Source organism: Folsomia candida, unplaced genomic scaffold (assembly GCF_002217175.1).
Source record: "Folsomia candida strain VU population unplaced genomic scaffold, ASM221717v1 Fcan01_Sc001, whole genome shotgun sequence".
Lineage (NCBI taxonomy): Eukaryota > Metazoa > Arthropoda > Collembola > Entomobryomorpha > Isotomidae > Folsomia > Folsomia candida.
The window spans coordinates 15704782-15728863 of NW_019091193.1; the positions used below are offsets into that span (position 1 = coordinate 15704782).

General features: G+C 37.7%; 1 protein-coding gene across 1 annotated transcript in view; it reads right to left on the reverse strand.

The window, feature by feature from the left end:
* Positions 1-24082, reverse strand: part of LOC110858981 (calcium-activated chloride channel regulator 1) — a 68854-nt gene that overhangs the window by 13538 nt on the left and 31234 nt on the right. The window contains exons 3-4 of the mRNA XM_022107869.2: positions 20445-20511; positions 20072-20308 (exon numbers count right to left, since the gene is read on the reverse strand). Of these exons, the coding sequence (XP_021963561.1) occupies positions 20072-20308; positions 20445-20511 (304 nt within the window). The remainder of the gene's footprint in view (positions 1-20071; positions 20309-20444; positions 20512-24082) is intronic.

Consider the following 24082-nt stretch of genomic DNA (forward strand, 5'->3'; position numbering starts at 1 on the left):
TCAAGTTTTCTTGTCATGACGAGGAAAACAATACGTGGATCGTAGTTTTGTCTCATGCAGTCCGAAGGACAACCGTTAAGACGATGCAAGAATCATCAATTTAATTCAATGGGACATTGCCTTTTGCAGCTCATGATTATCCAGTTTTTCCTTCCTGCCCTCTGCTTGTAAAAGGAAAATCAACATTCTGTAAGTCTGCTAACAATCAACAAATCTTTCAAGAAAGAAAGAATTGAATTGAGCCATTTACTACTCGCACACATCTTATTTTGCTCATTGTCCACGATTTTGCTGTGCAAGCAACAATTGCTAAATTTTGCATCCGTTTTTTTGGCTTGGTCATTAAATGCAAACTAAACCCCCATGATGTTTTAATGATCTTTTGTTTTCCCTTGGGACCGTATCGGCGTGTTTAGTCATACCAAGTGACTCACAATGACAGTTAAACCGAATTTTATTACACATGTCGAGAATGTAAACCCTTGAAGCAGTGCTGCGAGGATGGGGACTCCTCCACGTTACATAATACGCAAATTTTATATTTGGTCCTCTCTCGTATTAGAAGGAAAATAATAGCCTGCTGTAAATACCAAGTAGTAAACAGGGCAGAATTGCATGTCTTCTAATGACAGTGCGTACAATGTTTCTGCGGCATTATCCTTCAAGCACTAGTCAGTGGGAACCAAAGGTCACTCTCCTATTCATTGTTCAGGAGAGAAAATATTTAGATTAGTTGAAGCCTCGGCAGCAGTCGCAGTGAATTGCGAACGGAGTGCGAGACACATCGAAATGCTACTTCCACTACCCACACCGCTTTCTGGTGCCAGCAGCAGCCAAGAGCGAAATCATTCTCGTTTTCTGACAACTAACGACGAGCATCCAGCTCAGGTGCCACTCCAAGAAGGAAGAAAAATCTGATCTGAATACATAATGCAGTTCAAAAATTTAGTTAAGACTTTTAACGAACAATGAACTTGAAGTAAATATCTGCAGTAAACTTGGTTAACAATTTGGTCTGATCTGGTTTCTCGCTCCAGCTACACTTCATTTCAATCCAGTTCTGTCGTTCAGAGAAATATTACTTACTTTGTTAACTACATAAGCTGTCGAGGAAAATGCACCTCGATCAAGCAGGTTTCCTCCGTTCTGCCAGTCAACTAGAAACCTGCAATTACAAACCTGCTGAACATATCCGAATCTGGTGCATCCTCCTCCCTTCTTGACCACTGGGCACATTCTCAACCTCCTTTAAAGCTTGGATTTATGTTCCATTTGTTGTTGATCGGTCCTCACTCTCCAAAAAGTTACAACCTCATTTTATGCATTTACGAAAGTTGTTTAAATTTATGTACTAGATTGATGATGCACTTTTATCTGGAATAATTATTGTCAGTTTTGGGGTGAATCCTATTTACTTGAGGAAATTAACCACTTGTGTGTTCAGTGCTTTATTCTGTTTGGTATCCAGTCATATAAATACACAAGACGTGCAATTTAAAATAACAGGTTTTATAGTTTAATTCATTGAGGATGCTTACGATGGAGAAATCTCGTTTTCATATAGACATTCGCCCGCTGATCTAGTTGTTTAATCATGATAAATTATTTTTAGCATATGTACTGATACGTACGTAATTGTCAAAGAATTAAGAACAGCATGGGCAACAATGAAATTTAAGGATGGGTGGCACACAGAAATAATGTGAGGAATAATAAGGAATGATCGTAAGTGAAAGGAATAGTGAGATAGGAGAGAGGAAACTTGGATTAAGAAGTTGACCGATTCTGACCAACGTACAACAGCGTATAACGTATGTACATATACGACGCTAAACTTGATATTTTTTCTTACTCGCCATCAACTATCAAATTGGACTGGTTTTTAAGCCTCCAGTAAAATGCAATCATTACAAAGTTGAACTGCCATCAACCTTTCCATACCCCATCTGTTCCTACCCACACATTTTATCGGACAGGCAGGACGACCAAAACAATGTGCACTGAAATCTCGAATAATTTTATTGTCGATATCATGTACATGGGTACATGTTCCATCAAAAAACTGTTTTTACAGATAATATTCCTCTTGAACAAACTGAAAATGACTCGTGTAGAGATATTTTATGCATCCTATGAAATCAAATAATTTTGCAATTCACTTTATATACATATTTCACTAAAAACTGCAATTTTAATAAGGAAAGATGTTCTGAAATTAATGAAGTTGCACATAAGTAAATCCAATGGACAAAAAAAAACTTTGAGAGGCATCCTGAGAAGCATTGATTTATTTGTTTCGCAATAATCAGAACTGTTCACTTTGGCCAAGAATAATAAATGATTCTCACAAACCATACAAGAACTCTCGTCCCCCGTCAAGCTAACAATCTGATATTTTCCCAATGGTAATTATCCTAGTTGTAACAACTACCGACCGATCAATGAGAGTAATACTTGTATATTTAATTACAATGCACAAAACCCAGGGGAGCGAATCAACCAACGAAGGGCAATAATCACTTCTAGCTTGCACTGCACTTTGTTCCTGCAAATGTCTAATTTCCAGGTAAAGACGTACTACCCAACCACATAAATTTACCAAACGTATCATTACGATTCCTTGCGTTTAGCTTGGTGTGAGACATGGCTCAGACTTAACGACCCTTTATCTTTTCCTAAGTGTACACCTTGCGCAAGGTCCACACCCACTCTCTCCCCAAGCGCCTTTTCTCTTTTCATTTTGGAGGAGCATCATCTTCAGATTATTGAGGAAGCACACATTCAGGCAGCAGTGAGCAGCACAATACAGAAATAAATACCTGAGGCAAGTCATCAACATTCTCATCGTCAAAGTCAACTCAGAGAAAAGTGCAGGCCAGAGCATGTACCTGTTGATAGGCCGGTATGACTAAATGCTACGCCAGCGACATTCTAATGAACAACCTTTAATTCCGCCTTCGGGTTTTTAACATAAAGCAGGAGGAGGAGAGGGTACTGTTCAATTCTTTCTGATGATCTGATGATTCGAATGATAGGGGCACTGACTCTGGCTGCTCAGCTCTAATGGACAAGAGAAATACGCACGAACGAACGAACGTCCGTATGGAAGCGGTGTATCTTGTGGGCATCATCGGGAAGGCGAAGGGATGGACCCTTATGGAGAACTACATGGGTTGTGATAGATGTTTCTGTCAAGTCAACCTTCGTCGACTTTCTTCCAGCCAGACGAGAGAGGCGTTGCTGGACCATGTTCAGATAACGGACGGGGTATTTTTATCCCCTGGTAATAGCGTATTATTCACTCCTGGCATTAAGACAAATTCTTATAAGAAATTATACAATCCTCGCTCATTTCACTCCTTTGTTGTTTCGTCCATGAAGACGAGACCCAGCTAATTGCGCTTGCTCCTTCTTCATCTCTCCTGATGTTGTCTAGTAAAGGCTTAAAAATATTCCAAGCAAGCACTCCGAGAAACGCGTGGCGCACTATACGCTTCATTAACTCCTATATATTTATTAACCTTAAGCCAGGAAAATGCGCTACAACCAACAACCTGGATTTTATAGCCAACGGTGGTGAGTACTGTAAGTTGCTCCCAACTTGAATAGTTTTTAACTCTAAAAAAGGAGTTGGGTTTCTTTATTTTTATAAATGGTCATGATGTGGAGCAGTATCATTACGATTGTTCGAAACAATGTGAATGACAAACATAATATACCTAATCTTACAATCGGGGTCATAGCGTGGTACATTTCTGAGTCTTGTTGTGTTCCCAGTTTTATTAGTCTTCATCGTCAAGATCTTTGAAACATGGAACCTGAAGGTGACAGGAGTAAAAAAGAGAACTCAATCCTCTTCGTTGCCACTATGTTTGAACTGCCATATAACTTGTGCATCTCTAACTGCACAAAATTTATCGTAAAACTTGGATGGATTCGAAAAGTGGAAAAGGAACGAAGCCAAGATTAATAAAAACAGAGTCCACAAATTGAATAAGAATGACTAAATTATTTAATTCTTAATTTTAACGACTTGACACTGCAACATGGTAATGAATTTCGTTCGTTCAAATGTTTAACTGAAAATTTAATCCTTGTTAGTTGTCCATTAAAAATTAAAGGCTTCTTTACCACACTACAGCACACATACTACTTAATAAACCATTTACTGCACTTCATTGAAGAAATTGTATTTTAAAGCTCCAGACTCAGCTTCTCAGCTCCCGTAAAAGTCGTGACCCTTTGTGCTATCGTTATTAGAGAATGCACGTCAACTTTTTTCGATACTTTTGTTTCACGATTCATAAACTCCTCCAAGAGAATATCGTGATTTGATACTTTACGACTCTATACGTTGTTATACGTATGCTGTGCTTTTCAATCCAGACAGCACTGGTACGTATGTATTGCCTAACTACTTGCCATACAGGTGAAGATTGAACAAAACTAGTAGAAGGCGAGTGAGCCTTGACTGAGCATGAACGTATTTAAGTAAGTAAACCATCAATTTGCTTCAAAATGATGAGAGATGAGCAACTTCGTGTCTAACTTATTTTACTTACTGACTAAATAATCTAAAGTTCCCAACCCATCCACGTGTCCCAAACGAGAATCGCTGGTTTAAATTGATAAAGCGTGCATTATTTGCTCCCGTGCTTCTTGTGTGTAATTTCTTAGATGCTGCATGCACTTACCAGTAATGTGAAGAAATGTTAACATGCTTATGTATTGGTTTAGCCAATTCTGCAACTTTTTTCCACACAGCATTCAACAATCATCAGTTTCACACAAACAATTACACCACAGTTGATGTGAATTATGAATACATTTGGCGAGTGCATAAATGTGAAAGATTATGAATTCTGCTCATGTGTAATAAAAAGTGAGTTAAATGGTAGAATTAGTTACACCGACTTTTTGTCATTTATCTATCTCCTTCACTGATGACCCTTTAACACCCGTGTAACACCCGTGAAAAGAACAGAAGCTGGATGGCAGGCAAGGCAAGAGACATCGATGCCAAGAATTTATTCTGTAATCGCATTTATGAGATCTTTCTTCAACTCATGTCATCTTGGTTCTTGAAGAAATGTACTTTTACATGGTCAAGACGTAGTGTGGCTGCAGCTTAAAACACGTTCTTCTGCCCCTTGATGACAAACCTTTCTACTCGGACACCTGGTGATTCGTCTTCAGCAAGAGACGCATGACAATATGACTTAATCCAGTTCCAAAAGATAATCAAGTTCTACATGCATGGTGCTGCATCTCATGTAACAATACAGGAAGGTTATAACCTCGTAGGTACACCTATTGTTTGTTAAATAAATATGTGTACAACCTTTTTCTTCAATCCTGCACACTGCAAAAATATGCATCAATAATTACCAAATATCTAAAAAAAAACTCTGAAATAGAAAAAGTGCATGATTTACAAGTGATGAGATTTTTAGTCCATCGTAGTAAAATAACCACGTGCACGCAGGATAAGAAAAGTTACAACAAATCACTGCAAATGGAACCTGGACTAAAATCAGTAGGTGGAATCCTAATCTGTGGGGTTTCCAATCAATTTTATTCGAGTCCCTGCTAAGATTCTTAACTTTCGCACTACTGCACAGCAGCTCTTGTTGTGTCTTCTTGAGGCTGTGATTCATTTGTCCATGTCTTTGATTTGTATTTAAATTCATTAAAAATAAACAGCAGGCATTTAACCAAACAACTGCGCATATTACCTCGGCAGCTTTTAATTTCGGAGTTCCTTATTTCTTATCTAGTAAAATTGACATGGTAAGTAATTCAGCACTTACAGTGATGCGTTCCTGATCGATCCGATGAGTTGAATAATTAGATGGGTAAATAATAAGAATAAGAAAGATGTTCCCAACTCCTTCGCTGTCCATAATTCTTAAACTTTACCATGTCAGGATGATCAGGAGCCAAAAGTCAACAAGCCCCATGAAAAAAAAACATGACAAGGGCAGGGCAGTTAAAGGACTGACTTATTCAGCGTAGACATGAAACAAGGCATTTTTGGGCCATGGGCCGTGTTGTGTTTCTAAACTGCCCGGGAGGAGTTACACATCAGCAGGGAACATGATTTGTAAGAATTTTTGCCTTCGTCAGTATGATCCAATTTCGATACCCGACAATTCGAAATATCAATCTGACGTTCGCATCTTTCATCACATGCATGTTCTCAACTAGTGCGTATACCTGTGCAACTGGAATTCAGGCCAGTATGTTCATCCTCCCAGTTCTCTCTCGGTTGCACCCGAAGTGTTTTTCTGTTTGATCTATGGTTATTACCAAATGAAGCAATGAACATGTCCATCAGCCATTTCAATCATTGCCTTTATCCACCCCCAAATGCTCTGCCAATGCTCTCCACTGTTTTGCATATTTATTGTTATTGCGATTATAAACTCTTCCACTTCTGTATTTAATGTGCTAGAGAAATGGAGAGAGAGATAACTGGGAGTGTTTCAACAATTTAGCGTGGCTGCTCCTTATCCATTCACAGTGTCAATTTGACACTTGGCAATTCGAAGCATAAAACAGTCAGGTAATGGCAAGGCATACGGTCACATAACGCATGCACTTTGAGAAAATGGTCGATACATGTATCTTAGAAAGAACTACACAAGTTACAAATTTCCTGAAGCTGTAGTGACATGGTTATGCAAGTTTTGCAATAAATAGAAGAAGATGAAGCATGTAAGGAAGAAGTTATCATGTGGGATACATATTTAAATACACATACATATGCACAGTTGGAATTATAAAAGGGTGGTAACCGTGTTTGCCATCCGTTTTGGTCAAATCATGCTGAGCTATATACTATCGTTGCTCGTTTAAGTGCGTCCACATATTTTACATTGACATAGATCTCATGTTTATGGTTAATAACTTATGCCGTATTGAAGACAAGCTGAGAGACGAAAATATATATCATTCGCCCATGGACATTGAGCGGAAACATGTCTCATGAATATGCAGAAATTGTTTTCAAATTGCGTGTTGTAGTTAACATGATTTGAATTCAATTAGTCAATAACGTGATATGTAAGCTTGTACTTGCATACGTAAGGAGAGACCATTCAGATCAAAACAAGTACATGTGAAAATTGTCTCACAGTAGACAAAAGACGTGTCACACCCACATCCACCTTAAAAACACAAAAAGCTCTCCATCCTTATTCCTTTTCGTACACACTTATATCGAAAGAACAATCACACGTTTCCAGGAATGGGCTGGACACACTCTATTCTCGGCTCTTAGGACAGAACTCGTATACGAAATACGCAATTCTGGTTCCTCTTAATTCAATTGAAATAAATTATTGTCGGAAAGTATGATGGTCGTGAAGAGTGATTTGTTGCTTTCAATAATTTCACAGGCCGACTGATTAATTGTTGACGACTCTTCTATTTACTTGTCAGCAATTCTTACATCACAAACTCCTTCACATCTCAGTTTTTTACACTTGTCAAAATCAATCCTCCCCCATCTAGTTGTCATTGGCCAGTTTGACTTGACAGTACATCACCTCAAATATTCAATCTGAGAAATCGGCACGGCGGAATGATAAGGCCGCGTGTTATTGAAACGTTGAAAGATGAGAGAGAGAGTAGTTGGTTGGCTGACGAAAAAGTAAAATTGAGCTGAGACAGAAATGTGAAAAGAAGACAACAAAAGGAAGATGATCGGAGATATGGTATAAAAATTGTATGACTTTGTTGCAACAAAAGAGAATAATAAAACATTCAATTCAGCAATTCAAAGAGTTTCTTCTTGCGATATTGTTCCGGATGGTGTTGCTACTCCAACTAAACTAATATGGTTTACACCTTTCGCCTTCTTTTTGTACAGGTTATGTAAAAGTATGATGACGAGTCAGTTCAGTAATAACTTTTATAGCAAAACGATGCCTGTGATACATCGAAATCATGCCTTGCAAGTGAAGCGCATCGTATGTATACAAGTATGTCTCATATCATCCATCCTATAGATGATCTCCTCCTGGACAGCCGTCCGACGTGGAGGAACAATACGGATGAAAAAGTTACAAAATTACACAGCTGAATTACCAATGATGACTTGCCATTTACACTAACTTTGAAACCCTTCCATCCATCCATCTTTTCCTACCAAGCATCCCTAATAAAAATAAAATAACAAAGGCTTTAAAGGATGTGCCTTCCTTCTCAAAGCAAATCTTTAATCATCACTTGCAAGCCATCAACGGGAATAAAGCACTGTCTGCTCGGCATAAATGTACACATATGAACATTGATATGAAGATGGGTTGATGGATCTCCCAGCCCCAAAGTAATGAAGCATCGTCTTTTTATTATTACACTACAAATCTCATATTGTTTATTTCCTTACGTAAGTACACGTCCTGCATGTGCAGGTACGTCCCATTTTGGATGATCAAGACTTTGCTGAGAGGGCTCTGACTGACGGCATACACAGAACAAATTACTCAATAATGGGACGTTAAAATATTATAACACCAGCAATATGCAACTTGTAACTATGTATGTAAAGCTGCTGTGAGGTGTCAATGGTACACAATTTTTACTATTCACTCACAAAGTAACGTAAGAAAAAGAGGAATGAGAGGGAAGGAAATCTCAAGGAACGGATTTTCCTTTCAATTGAATTGAATTCATTTCATTACACCAACATCACTCATTCTCATCTTGGTCTTCTTTGCGCTCATCAAGAATCTTCTTGCTACTGCTGCTGTTGCTGCTGAGATCCAGCATCTCATCAGCATCAACCACACACAACACAACAGTAACGAACCTTCCACTAAACTAATGATATTCTACTTTGAGCTATGTGCCTAGTTCTGTGCTCTATTGTAGCATAAAACAGATTTACAATGCATCGTGTAACAATACTTTTCTTTTTTTGCTCTATTTCCGAACCCTTAATTTCATTGTCTAATTTTGACTTATGGACTTGTCCAAAAAACTCACTGGTTGCACCACACCACGAATAAATCTTTGTCAATCTACTGGTCATTCTTGATCAAGGCATATGCTACAAGTAATTGCTAATCCGGATTTTCGATCACACTCCAACTACGTTTTTTTCTCACATCCACGCCGTACCATCGGGTACGAGCATTACTACGAAACGTATGCATATATCATCCAGAGTATCAGCTCTAAAAATACTCAATAATGCCATTGTTTTAACTGACATGCAAGAAGTTGAGTTTTTCGGTGAGTGCACCATGCAGGCAGGCTTCTTCTGGACTTGACCACTGCTGGATGGAGATATAATTAGTCATCGTCTTTCTCGCTTGAACTTCATGCTTACAATCAGCGGGACTACGCATGCATGCAACACTTGGACCTTCTTTTATATATCTGTACAGTAATGTCGAATCTCTCTTGGAACGTTTCTGCCTTGCAAATTCCAAATCATAATAGCCTCCTTTTGCTCCTTTGCACCATTGCCAGTCGCCAACAAAGTCTTGGAAGTTTCCGTAATTTCTACTTCCATATTCAGAAGTAATAAGTTGATCATGATGCCTACAGGATGGAATGGAATGATCACAGCTTTTTTGACTATGCGTTCATACAAGTGAATCGCTCAGGGCAAAGCAATCAATTGAATAATTAATTATCAGAAGATAATTAAAATTACAAGAATCCCTGATGAGTCTTATACTGAATTTGAATAAAGAATCACAATTGCATAATAATAATAATTCCGAGATGACTCAACCATCGCATCAAACGACTCTATACAATTTCTTGTGATGAAGCTCCACCAACATGGCGGAAGAATGAATGGCTGTCTCCATTATCACACTTGAAGATGGTATTATTTTACCCAACTGCTGTAATAATGTTGAGATTGAGTTGATGCGTCAAAGAGGGGAAATGTGTAGAAAAGCAGAAAGGTAATTTGTCCACATAGAGAGAGTCCAACTGTGAGTGACTGATTCACCCATTATGTGTCTTTATTGCGTTATTTTGTCTCTCTCCCTGGGAGGATGTCTCCCTTATAGTCGTCCTCGGAGGGAATTAAGTCATCTTCTCCGTCCATTCCCTGCCGGAATCTCACTCATACGAACGAGTAGTGAGCAAGGAATTTTTTCCGACACAAAACTCATTATTGTTTGAAGCAATGATCAAGTAATCAACACAAATAATTGCTTTCAACTTTGAACAATTTAAAAAACTTAATGTAATCTCCAGTTGCTAAATAACACTCAATTTATGGTGGGGACGAATACTTAAAATGATTACCAATAAGTATCACACCTCTGCTGCTGGCTCATCAGCTCATAATTCTTTATTTCCTCTTCTCTTTGTTTATGAGAAGCACGCAATTGCCCATATCTCATGTAAAAAGGTGTTTTGCAATCTTTGATGAAAATTGTGAATTATGCAGAATTGCCTTAGCTGGGTGCCTAGCTGACCGCATGGAGCCCAAAATTGGTCATTGATCTTGAAGCGGGTATAAAATTCGTATACATTTATATGCATTTTCCACAATACCTTGCATGCATATGTTTGCCTTTAACAAAGTGTAAGGACGGCAAACGTAGACACGTTGAAGCAATCTTCTTGACTTGAGCCAAGGCGAAGGATGGACGGACTGACCATAAGCTTATAATTCATACCGTGCTTAAAGTCTAATTAAAATCTATTCATGCACGTTACACGCAAATCGAGTAATAAAACTTTTCATAATGAAATTTATGATTGCAGTTTCTTTGTGCATTTTTATATCACGTATAAGATGAAAGGTTTTCGTCACTGTTAGCCCGTAGAACATAATGGTCACATGTTGGATGCATAATGTTCATGTAAATCAAGTATTCAAGGGTTGAATAATATCTTTGTCATTGTCACAATTATTTCACACTACATATGCATTCACATATTTCGTTAAATAGTCTGTGGCTTGATACTACCCTTGACTTGGTATTAATTTCCAAGTTGGTGTCAACCGGTGTTGCAAATTTGACAAATGATTTACCATTTGAAAGTAAAATTGAAATATTCAGATGTGTATAAACAGTGCATACGTAATATATTAGCTATATGACATTCATATGACAAAGGAGACGACAAGCAGGCATCAGGCTAATGGTTATCAAATGAATACCGCATAGAATATTAATGTTGCAAAAATCATGTAAAATTGTGGCTCCTAGATTTGTAATTATGTCTTGCAAAAGTGTGACAACCTTAAAATTGATTGTCTCTTGCGGCTTGCGAGAGACTTAGCCGACTGTACAATACAAAACCTCAAAGTTTGACATTTCCCCTTTTCCTGAAGAATATAATTTGAGGCAAAAGAATGTAAAAGTTTACAATTATAGTATCTAAGCACTTATAAATCTGTTTTACAACCGAGTGTACCCAATAGCTTGGAAACTATAATCGACCATCGCAAAAGCAGCATTGTCGAATCAGATGAAGCCATCTCTCTGGTATTATGGAATGTTTTTAATAATGAGAGAAAACTAAACTTATCGCTCAAGATCATTCTGGTGGCTGGTACAGGTGCCCACTAGCTCTTGTTTCCAAAATATTATTTCTAAAAACCCCAATGCTGGAAGGCAGTTCAACCACTGACGACCAAGTCCTACTACATATCTACATATTTCATAATTGGAGATTGGAAACCTCAAGATTAATTAGCATTTATTTTTGGAATTGTAGGCAGGTTATCTACCCTTTCGTGTATCTGCCTTAGCATAAACACAACAAGCCTTGTTGCATAGCATGTGGATTCAACTGTTGATTAAACCAAACACGGACACTTGTTATAAAAAATAATCATCATAATGGTCTTAAGATTAGCGTTGAAATTAGCAATGTCTTTAACCCATAGATTTTGTCTGATGTACGTATGGATGCACAAGCAAGGTGGATATGACACGACATATTTCTGTGGTTGCGACAGTATCGAACTATCAACCTTCTTCAGTCGCAGATTGTTGCAACCAACGGACGAACAATAATTCTTTCTTGGCTCGACCTTACTAAACATCGAGTATCAACTGTGTTTAAATACTGACATGTCGTAGTTGTCTTGTCTCTCGTTTGCCTTTTAAAAATTTGGCATGTTCAACATGAACATTGATTGCCCCACCAACAATGTCTATCTAACCAACCAACATAACATATATATCTGTCCTTGTACACATACTTATGCCATGCCTTCTCAGATCCTAGTTAAAACCCGTCTTTAGTAACAGAATTAATTCCTTGCTCCGATCAAGTTTCATAAAGCGTAGTCTAGGCAGGGATATGCATGCACTTATCATCCATATGAATATCTTGATGGAAAATGTGTATGAACCCCAACCACCAGAGCATATGTACATAAGCATGTATCGTAATCCTGAACGGTATTATTTTCTCTCGGAAGTTGTCAAACTGAATCGTTCGTTAACCTAAAAAAATACCGTGAAATTCTTATGAAGGATTTATGAGTCTATTATTTTCATATTAAGCGTCCCCCCGACGTTTAGCATTTCTTGTTAATGTTCGCATGCTACTCCCACACAAGCCAATATTACAAACGGACGTGTTTCCTTTATTGGACAATTTTATGGCTATTAAAAGATTCAAAACCTATTTGGCTCCAGTGTATAATGCGAAAAATTAGCAATTTATTGAAGGTTGTGGATATGCAAAAATGTTTTTGATCTTGGTGAAATATGGATCTGCCAAATTTGCATTCATACTTGTTTACAAATTTCTAGACTCGCATGTTCGCACAACGATTTTGAGCAATTGAACTGCCCACACAAACTATTAACGACTCTGAAAAGATGTTTAATGGACAATAAAATGCGTATTGCGAATATAATTAATAGCCTTTCGTAGTTTAGATACTAAAACTCCCATTTGCAGCTTTTTTGTATTGGTCACGGATTCTTGTAAGATTTACCAGTTGGATAAATTAACACTTTATGCAGTCGAACGGCTACAGTTTTGTACGGTAACAAAAACAAAGCAAATTTTAAAAACTTTGGGCAACAAACGTGAATATTCAGGTGCAAGATAATAACCAAAGGGCAAGGTGTGTGTGTGCCAGGACTCATTATTTCTTTCAATGGATCATCCCAACTGACCATCTTTAACTGATTTATGGTATTTGTTATTTGCATCTGACTGAATTAATAACGCATGTGGAATATTTTTCAGTCTTCTCTGCTTAACAAACCACTAAACAACAGTACATACAGCTAATTTAGGTCCAGTTTGTGTCTTTCTTGCTGAATGGCTTGTAGCAAAGTGATAAAATAAATTAAACCAACCACTTTCCACTCTGCTAACCAAATAATTGTTCAGTATTTACAACTTGCTGTAAATTATGTTGACTTGTCTAAAAGATAAAAGAATATAAATATCTGTAAAGCAGCCTATGAATATTTTGCTTAATTAATTGTGTTCTGCTACAATAACTGACCAATATCATAATTGCTCTCCATTGTACTCTGAAACTCGAAATTTTATCAAACTAACAAGTATGTATTTACTTATGTATGTACTAACGCCTTACAAATTTATAATCAAAGGAAGCTACAATTTCCAAGTAAATACAGAGGGTGTTTACAGATTTTGTGGAAAGACAATTTTATGGGTAAACTGCGAACCCTTTATCCGTTTTGGCGCCAAATTTCAAACACGCAATCCCCAAGATCACGGTCACACATGTACCAAGTTTCAAATTTCTATCTTCAAAAATGAGCGCAAAAAGTGACCTCAAAGTGGAGGAATCGATGAAAGGGGTTTCCAAACAACAGACATTTTTTATCTCTTCCATTGAAAAAGCTTTGTTCTAAGCATCCAAACCCAAAAAATTCCATCGGACTGGTGTCAGGTTACTTCATGTGTACCCCGGAAAAAGATATCGAGGTCATTCCGGGGTTTGCCTTTAAATCTTGGGCGTCCGGTTGGGTAAATACGGTCGTATATGAAAATATAGCGTCGTGATGGATGCAAACCTTGTCAGGCTCCCCAAATTGCTTCTTTGCAATTTTGACCTTCAACAACTTATGTAAAACACTGTCCATAAAGTACTTCGAGTTTATTTTTGCATTAGACCCAACAGGTATTAATTTTCGCACTCTACGGTCCGTCATTGCACCTGCCACCAGGAATCAGTCAGACAACTTTTCCTTCTTTTCAGACCCATGCTTTGAAATCTGTTTTCGGTCGGTTTTGCAGCAAATTATTTTTGTCCTGTTGAAGTTTTGAAGGCAGCAGAGTGTCCCGTCCAATGTGACGACAAATTGGGAATTTTTATTCCCAACATGACCTTCAAACAGCCTCCGGCTGTTTGTTTTTTTGTTTACCATATGGGTAAATTTAAGTGCGCGGACTTTCGCCTTCCTCTGCAAGGCTTTTTTAAAATTGTGTCATAAAATACGATTAACGTGTCCAGGAGACACCTGGGATTGCATTATGACCTGTCTTTTGGTTACAGGATTCTGATTGCCATCGTGGCGATCAATGTTCTTCAGGGTGGCAGAATTCATCGTTTTGAGGGGTATGCATTTCGTCGCATACGTTGGTCGGATGAAACTAGTTACTGGCGTTTTCTTACAAAATTGATACAATTATATGTGGGGGACACGATAAGATGGGTTCCAAATTTTTGGATTATCGTTTAGGCACCTTTCGCGGCCCAATTAGCTTCGGAAACCGCTTTTACGGTTCGTCCACTTTGGGGTAACTTTTGGGGGCCGTCTTTGAAGATAGAAATTTGAAACTTTGGGCAGGTGTGGCCGTGACCTTCGAGATTGTGTGTACCAAATTTGGTGTAAATTGGATTACGCGTTCAAAAGTAATACATGTAATTGTCTTTCCACAAAATCTGTAAACATCCTGTAAATATAGTGCACGCTCAACAAAACAACCCCTCATAAAAGTTTTATTGGATTTGAATTAAATAAAATAACTGACGAGGGGTTTCGTCATATGCATGCATACACAGACATGATGAAATGAATGATGATCATATTAAGTATGAAGAGTTATATGGGAAGTTGAACTTGATGATAGCAACAGAGAAAGGCAACAAGTGCTGACAACTCATAAATTCAATGAACTGGCCGCGGTCACCAGTTTCGCTGTGATGATTGTTGTTCGGTTGGATTATGAGTTACAGACAGAACAAGATATGTCTCCATAAAACACAAATATTTGAGCAAAAAAAAACTGGAAAATCCACGTGGGCCCATAAAATGTTATACAGCGAATTTTTATGATGAATCAAAATCTTCAAAATGGGTTGTTTCAAGTTCGATTGTCACAGTATTTTGAAATTCAAAGTACCGTGAAATTGAATCAAGAAAATCTTTCGTAGATCCAAATAATCCGGTAAATAATGCAGGTTGGGATGAATAAAATAGGAAAGGGGGGAATTTAATTATATTTCACCCCTTTTGTTCACAACATTAGTCAAGCACAACGACGACTAATTTTTCGTTATGCACATCCCACTCGATCCGACCCCCTTCTCTTCATCCATATCATGTCATTTTGTTGACCGTCGTTTGCTCCATATCATGATATGACTGTCTGGCAGTTAATTTTTCACTGAGTGAGAGCAATCAAAGGTAGGAGAGGATGTAGCAACAAACAAAATAAATGTGACTCTCATCCGTCTTCGAGCCTCCACCAAGACCTATAATCAACCAACATTAATTTTCTCCAGGCCAGAGCAACGAAGTAACGACCACATCCAATCTTGCAGACTATATTTCGTCCCCAGTCCGGCAGCAATGGTCATTCCTGTTGTATCATCATCATTATCATCATCATGGTGCATGAGTCAGTAAGGATCCAGTTCTAAGCATTACTCGTTGGAAAAAATGACAGACCATTCTTTCCTCCCATTAGAAATGGATTCGTGTGTGATGAAACTTTTTTTAGACCAAGATTCATTTTACCAAGAAAATGAAAACAAATGACACACGGCATGAAGGAAGAATACATAAAGGACACGTCACAGCGATCAGTTGGGTACAAGCGGAACTTTGGCCTGGGCAAATGCAACTTTTCAATTATGTTTGTCCGGCACTTTTAGCTACGTTTTAAATGCATAAGCATTATACATAAGTACATATACTTTGTTCGCTAAAAATAGTTACGGAAGGAAAATATTTTTTGGGCACCGATTACTTCGAATTTTTTGCCGTTCCCGTATAGCCAAATTTGAGCAAACCCTTCGACATTTTAGAACATATGAAAAATTCTGAGTTTTTGATATAATTTTCTGTTTCAGAATAAATAAAAATTTCCTACCAAATTTTTTCCAACTGCGAAAAATAATAAAAGAATTTTGGGTTCCGGGTAAACGTAACTTTAGATTAAAAAGTTCCGGGCCATCGTGACCCACTAAATGCTGCGACAGGTGGGTTACGTTTGCCCAGGCCAACGTTCCGCATACCCGTCACCAGTTAGGTAACAGGCGACAGCAGGAAAGTGGGGTGACCGAGCCAGGTAGGCAATTCGTTGATTTATGCCCTACAAACTCTGAGCCTTCTTATTACTCTGCCTACCGGTAACAACATACATATTACTGACATTATCCATGATTAGCTGAAGAACTAATAGCCAGTTGAAATTACTCAGATTACACAAGGGTCCCGTCGTCCCCTCTTCTCATGACTGACAAAACCCATTATCTTTGACACTCCAGCCAGAGATATCCTCTCGAAACTCAACTGTTGTTCACCTGTCGCCTGCTTTCATCGTCATCCCTCTCTTTCGGCTTTAATTGTATATATAGTTCATATAACTGTCGCATCTTCTCGTGCCTGCTGACTCTCTGTCGTTTGAATGACAAAATGTGTACAACCTCAAAATGGTCAAATTCACTTGTGCTTTTTGAACGCTGAAAAGGGAAATTGCCTCAAAATTGAATTATACAATAATTATAAGAGAAGCTTGATTAGAAAAATTGTAGCGTTCTCAACTTTTTTTTACCATACACGTTAAAGTTTATACGGCAAGGACATCTCATCCACAAACCAAAGTTTCAAAAATTACAATGAATGACAAACAAATAATAAAAATAAGTACACTACGAGGTGCATTAAGATGGCAATGGTCATAACAATGATAATTCAAGTGGAGTTCGTTATAAATTCGGCTGTTGTGCATACATACGCCGGTGATTAACCGGTTGTGTTATTGTTTCAAACAAGATGCTGCTTCTGTCGGATGTTATGATGATGTGAGATTTTTCTGTACCCGTTAATTTTGGGTTGAGCCTGACATACAATATGCATGTGAGATTCTAACAACGATAAGTGTGCACTAATGACATGTATAATTAGAATCCCAATACATAGGCTCGGCATTCGTATAATTCTTCCATTATTTTAATTTTTGACAATGGATTCATAGTACTACCAAGAAGCAGCAATCATCAAAATTTCTCTTGACACTGTTCTTCTAACTATTATGGTGATAATAACAACAAAACATAACTACTAACCAGCAACCAACTAATAATCACTGACTTCTGCTCGGCTTTATTGTTTCAAAATTCTCAACATCTTTCCCTTTCATGGGTCGTACTTGTAGGAAAATGATTGACAGAACATTACATTAGCGTTAGTGGCAGGAGGGGTGGTGAACTTCTTGGTTCATGATATTTTTCCCTTCCGTCTCTTGATAATAAATATATTTTACTGATACTGCACATCTACCATTGCTGCATGTGCATGGAAATCGGGTGTGACCACAGAAGAAAAGTAATCGCCATGGTGGGGGACCTTGAACTCCAAGACAAATGAATTATAGGAACATCGACATAAATCTCAGATAACAAGACAGAATGAATTTGATTTCGTCTCATCTGACTATTTTAATAGCTGATTAAGTGAGGCTGGACGAACCCTTTTGATCACTTCGATTCATGTCAAAGTCAAAATAGACTGATAAGTTACATTACATAACAATTTGAATGCCCCAGCTTACTTTTGGAGTTGAGATGAAATCAGTGATATGAAAATCGCCTGGACAGTAAACCAAAACTAGAAATCTGCCGATTCTCGTTTCAGATTGACTGAAAAAAGTATAAACCTAAACATTACGATATTTTTAAAATAACTGGCGAAATCAAATGTTTCCTAATGGTTTAGAAAACATAGTTACGAATTTTAGGACCTGAGACTTGAAACATTACTCAATTGTTAACTCGTTCTAATTAATTCAGAACTTTATCCAGTTATTAATAACATTTGGGGTTAACTGACCTTTACCACCTGTCAATTATACTGATCTGGCAGACTCTTATTGAGCAAAAGCCGTCTTGAATTATTGTTCAAGTAATATGTACGTAGCCACCAAGTAAGTAACCAGCACAAAGATTAATTAAAATGGTAAGTGATTTTTGAATGGAATTAAACCCGTCGCCTCCTATAAAGTAAACTTGTAATCTCAAATCTACCGTGTAGACCTGAATGCGAGATAAGTAATACTATTAGTGTTGATGAATACCGTGCCGAATTAGCTCGTTCTTGAATTCCAAGTAGTGATATGCATGTATGTAGGCGAGTGAAATTTAGCTGACCAGATTTTGTATGTTATTCAGGTAATTTAATGAATGCAAGGTTCGTAAATAATACTGGACATGGAATGAATCACAATCACAAAACAAGAAATAAACTATTCTGGCCAAATAATCATGTCAGATATCATGTTTAATTCATAGCGAGTGGTTGTTGTATTCTACTCTGAATTACTTTTACTTGGGTTGTTCATATGGATGTGTATGCACACATGAATGCATCTACTGATATGTATGGGTAAGGTAGATACAAATTCGGAGGACTAGTGGGTATACCACTTTTGTACAAGTTTCAAAAATTTCAGCGGCCCCATGCGATTAAAATTGGTGGTTTTGAGGTTGGTTAGAAATGATAAATGTCGAGACAAAACATGATTTAATAGAAAAAACACGTTGGAGTCTACCTATCAACGCCTGCTGCGAGTGAAAAGCTCTGTATCATCTTTTACTTTCAATGGTGGAGACTCACTTTATGGGCAAATATGATCATTTAAAACGCAGTGAAGACCGTGGAACACCTGAACATATTATTCATCCCCACATATATCACTCGTCACCAGCATAGGTCATCCCAGGTCGGTCTCAAACGCTTGTTGAGGAAGCTTCACATTCCTTTCGAAACGTCAAACTACATAATATTACGTTAATACTGCTGACTAAATTACAATTAAGAAACACAACGACCGTTCAATTAACTACTCGCCCAGCTTGCATACAGTGCAATGCAATATCATACAAATTTATCCAAAGATGAGAATGCGATTTATTTGAGATTTAAATTTGGCCAAAACCATTCAAATTCTCTCCCACCCACTCTCGCAGATGAATTAACGTCATGATAAAATGAAGTACCAGAAAAATTCATAACTTTTCTGTCAGAACTGACAATGGGAATGATTAGAGAATCTCAATTTTAAATGAAATTGGACATCTGAAAGGCTCCTTCAACATTACATACTAATAGAACATGCATATGCACTATTATTGGTGTGAGGAAGTTCCAACTACGGGAACGGTTTAATTTGAATCCCTCCCAGAGAGTGAAGTAAAATCCAACCACCAACAACGCAATGGACTTTTAACTTTCAATGTCAGAAAAGCGATCCAGAATCTAAATGAAAATACAGAAATTTTGACGTGACACGAACTACCAAACGTTTAACACCCAGTCAGAAACTGCTCTAATACTCATTACTACCATCCCCAATGAGAAGCATTTAGTTTCATGCATCGAACCTAACTGAACAACCTTTTTGAGCAATTTTGTGTCATGAACTCTGATCTTTCCAAGTGCTAAACCAGCTATCACAACAGTGTTCTTACGATTAGTGGAAAGTACTTGGTAAATAAATACGTGCACATATTTATGTATCTGTGTATGCTGCTACTAGTCCTAGTCCGCAGCTTTCTAATTGAAATAAAGGGCATATTTTGGTATGCAGTAAAGAAAATAAACAAGACCCTCGAGTTGCTAAGAGGTGTCTTAAATCTTACCTTTGAGCTCCATGTCCGTGATCGAGGACGAGAGGAAGGAGACGGGAACGGAAATCTTTTTGCCAGGGACGCCACAAGGTCCATACTGGAGAGTCCACGGCTTATCGATGTACACGGGGTGGTCGCCCGTGAAACTTATGTCCGCGGAATTGCTTGATTGGTACGTGGCCGTAGATACTTCCTGGTCCTGACCGGTGCAGTTGGTATTGGCCCAATTTGAAGGGAGCAATAAGCTTACTGTAACAAAAGCAAGAGTTTACAGTGCATATAAAAAATGCTTTTCAACTTCTTAACAGAAAATCGTGGCTTGCTATGATAATTTATAATTGTTCTGGTATTATGAAAAAATTAGTTAATTCCGCCAATTATTTACCTTGGCGGAAGTAAGTTTGTCCTTTTGTCGCCTTATAAAGATGGTCGGATGTTCGGCTAATTAGGTCCTGGAATAGAACAAGAGAGTTTATTAGGCATTAGTATTACATTTTAGTTTGAGGCTCGTATATGCATCTTCCTATTGTGTTGAAGCAAACAATTAACCCGACGAGACAACATGTACATACATGTGTGCATAAGTAGTAGTAAGTATAATCTACGAGAGAAAATTAAATTTTCATGGGTGTGTTTGTAAATAGCATCAGGAACCAACTGTCCCAGTTTCAGTTTATTTATTCAGCCGTTAAAAATAGACCTTTGTCGTTTCAGTAGAAAATGAATCACTCATTCATTTGAGCTATACTTGGACTGAAAAAGTAGAAATGATAATAAACAATGATCAACTCTATATGTATTTATAACTGACAAAGGGGAGAGCTGTTTAGCATTGCAACATGAATTAATGGATTCGCGCAAGACAAAGATGTGTTCAAATGATTTAAAATCGTTTTCAAAAGTAACGTTGTCATTCAAAAACTCGTCCTTATAACAGTTGGATCAAATATTCAATAAGCAAATGGTAAGAGCAGCAGAGTCGCTGGCAATTGAATTATTAATGTTATAACACAAGGATAAATTAATATTCAATTTTAGGCTTGCAATAATAAGTTATGGATGTGTCGTGAAGCGAAATTGATGCCACATAAATAGTCGACGCACTTTTTGTTGCGGGCAATGAAACGATGAAACCCAGGCTCAAGTTGCTAATACATGCATAGCAAGTTTCTATCCACGAATACCAAAGATCACAGCATGATTTTTTATCCACCAGTTGCAAATGATTAAATTGGCAATGCAGAAAATACACTTGATCCAACAAAGATGAGACTTAACCAATTGCTAAACCAAAAAATAAATAAAATGGAGCCCTTGATTTGTTGTTCGCAATATGGATTGCTATTTTATTGCACTTTTGCAAGAGGCAAATGAAATACAAATAGTTCTCAAGATGGTATTACACTCTTGGACATGTTTTGATAATCTTTCTGTGTCCTAATAACAACTTGAGAATGCTAAGAACATATTACGGTCACGATAATAAAACTCCCCATTCATTCACTCGGCACTACATGTTATAAATATCTACATTACAAGTTTGGGCATGATACGATGCAACAAATTATAGATTGCGACTTTCTCGGATGAGCTCATTATATTCGTACCACAATCAATTAATGAGCACACAACATTTTGCCAAATTATTTTTTGACACGATTAACATGCATATTGAAACTAAATACATACATCGAAATTCGACAAATTCTTTGTATAAAAACAGATCGATACCACCTAAATTCGTGACATGGGCATTAGCACAATGGGTATTACACGGATTCCATTTCAGTTATGAATAATCGTTCCGATTCTACAATTTGAGTAGAATACGTCACCTGCTGTTTGTTAGCAATAGGAGTAGCGATAAGCCTTCATGAAGCGGATCGGTCAGACATGTGTATAAGCCTGGGTGGAAAATAAGCTGTTTGAAATCTGAGGAAGAGGAGCCCTTTGTAATTTGTATGATTTTTCACAAGTCACTCTCCAAATTCATATGAGCCGTGTTTTTAAATCTTGTTTTTCCCAGCAGCAGCGTCCCTTCAATGTAATGCCACTAATCAAATACAAATTTTCTACTTTGGCTCACATGGACAGAGCCACTTGGCTGAATAACAAATTACGAATTAAAATATATGCCCACACCATTAAATTCCAATGTATGTATTCCAATGTACGTAGACATCCCCTTGTCTAATATCACAAAAGTCGAGGATGGAATACGTGCCAAAAGCTAAAAAATCCGGATAAGACATGCTAACCAGTCAGGAATAAAGAGAGAGAGTCGTCCAGTGCCTTACATTGAATTTTACTGCTAGTCATCATCAAACCCTACAGTCATCAGTCCGACAAATAACAATGCCCTGTAATAGTAATCCGCACTGCTGTGCATAGCATCGCCTTTTCTCATCCTCGGTTAAGCAGGATGACGACCATCTGGCCTAGAACACCAAGTTCGTCTTTAAATTTTTAAGATTCTCAAATCAAAGGAAGGGACGGGCTGCATGGGCGATTTCCTTTCCTGTTAATAAGCAGTGTGTCCACGGAAAGCAGGTCTCCAACCAAACAACAATGGGCAGAGCTATTCTGGCTTTGCATGCATATGTTAATGCACGCATTTCTCTGTCAACCTCTGTGCCCCATATCCACTTGCTTACTTTTACTTATAAGGACAATGACAATCCATCAAACCACTGTCAATCTCTTTATTGCTCTCCTCCACCTTGACTTGACTTGGATGGATGCAGATTAATTTTAAAGCCAAAACCATGGCTAAAGTCACGTCTTCTCTGGCTTGGGCTGGGTTTTAGATGAACGGTGACATTTTTAAGTCAAGCTCTAATAACAGCCTGCATGGCAAACAAGTGACACAGCAGCTATTTTCTTGTGCCTAATAAAGCTTCAAATCTTATCTCTAATTCCATGAGTAAATCCTGAAATTATAAGCGCTTTGGGATCATCTAGAGTAAGAATAGTGTAACAACAGCTTATTTATTTATTTATCCCTTCCTTGTCCTGATGACATTAACATTGAAAAATATTCAGGTGTCTCCAAATTGCCACCCTTCCCTCTTCTTCCTCAGTAAGGTCTGTATTATTAAGGGACAACCATGCTCTTCACGAACAAATGATCATTAGTGAAACCGTTTATCAGATATATTTTGCTTAGATTGTATCTTCAGCAATACTACTCGGACAAGTACTGTCCTTGTGCAAGGACAATTGCACTGATTTTGTAAAATAAAATCCATAAATTAATCTACCACTACATGCATATGTATCGACTAAGGACCGGATGAAATCTGTGAGAAACGGTCGCAAAATGAATGTATCGAGAGGATCGGTCACCGTCAGAGCGAGGATTGCCGTTTGCCACATCTCTTGTGCCAGAGGATGTCACAAATGTCTCCAATATTTTACATAAGCAATTGATACCGACAACAACGCCCCTCTATAAGTTAAGCTTTTTAGGACCTCATACATATGTGGACATCAGAAAACACGACTTAAAAATCTGAAACATTCGAAACATTCGAGAATGGAAAGACAGATGGACAAGGGTTCGTATACGAGGGTTTCACCCTAAATAAGTCTGATGGGCTAAGTTATATCACTACAAATTTATGCTAATGATGGTTAGAAAATAGTTCAATAGCAAAATTTTACATGGACCACTACTAAAAGAAATGGTGAGGGAACAATGGGTCAGATTTGGCAAAATGATAAGAAAATTACACCAAGTTTGACTGTCACGTTTATCTTTTATTTTGTTTGGTTCATCCAGCAACCAGATACCAAACCATCCTCATTCGAGTCATTTGTCTTTCCCCAAAGTGCTTCTGGTTCCAACACTTCCGTACAGTTTATTTACTTTACAACGTTTTTATGTATTCTTTGTGCTGGCCACACAAAAGCCAGCAGGGTTTTTAAGTTTTACACAACAAATAACAATACAATAATGCATTTGAGTTTGTATGTGACACCTTGAAATTTTGTTGACCACTGTCGTTCCAAGCATGGTGTTGT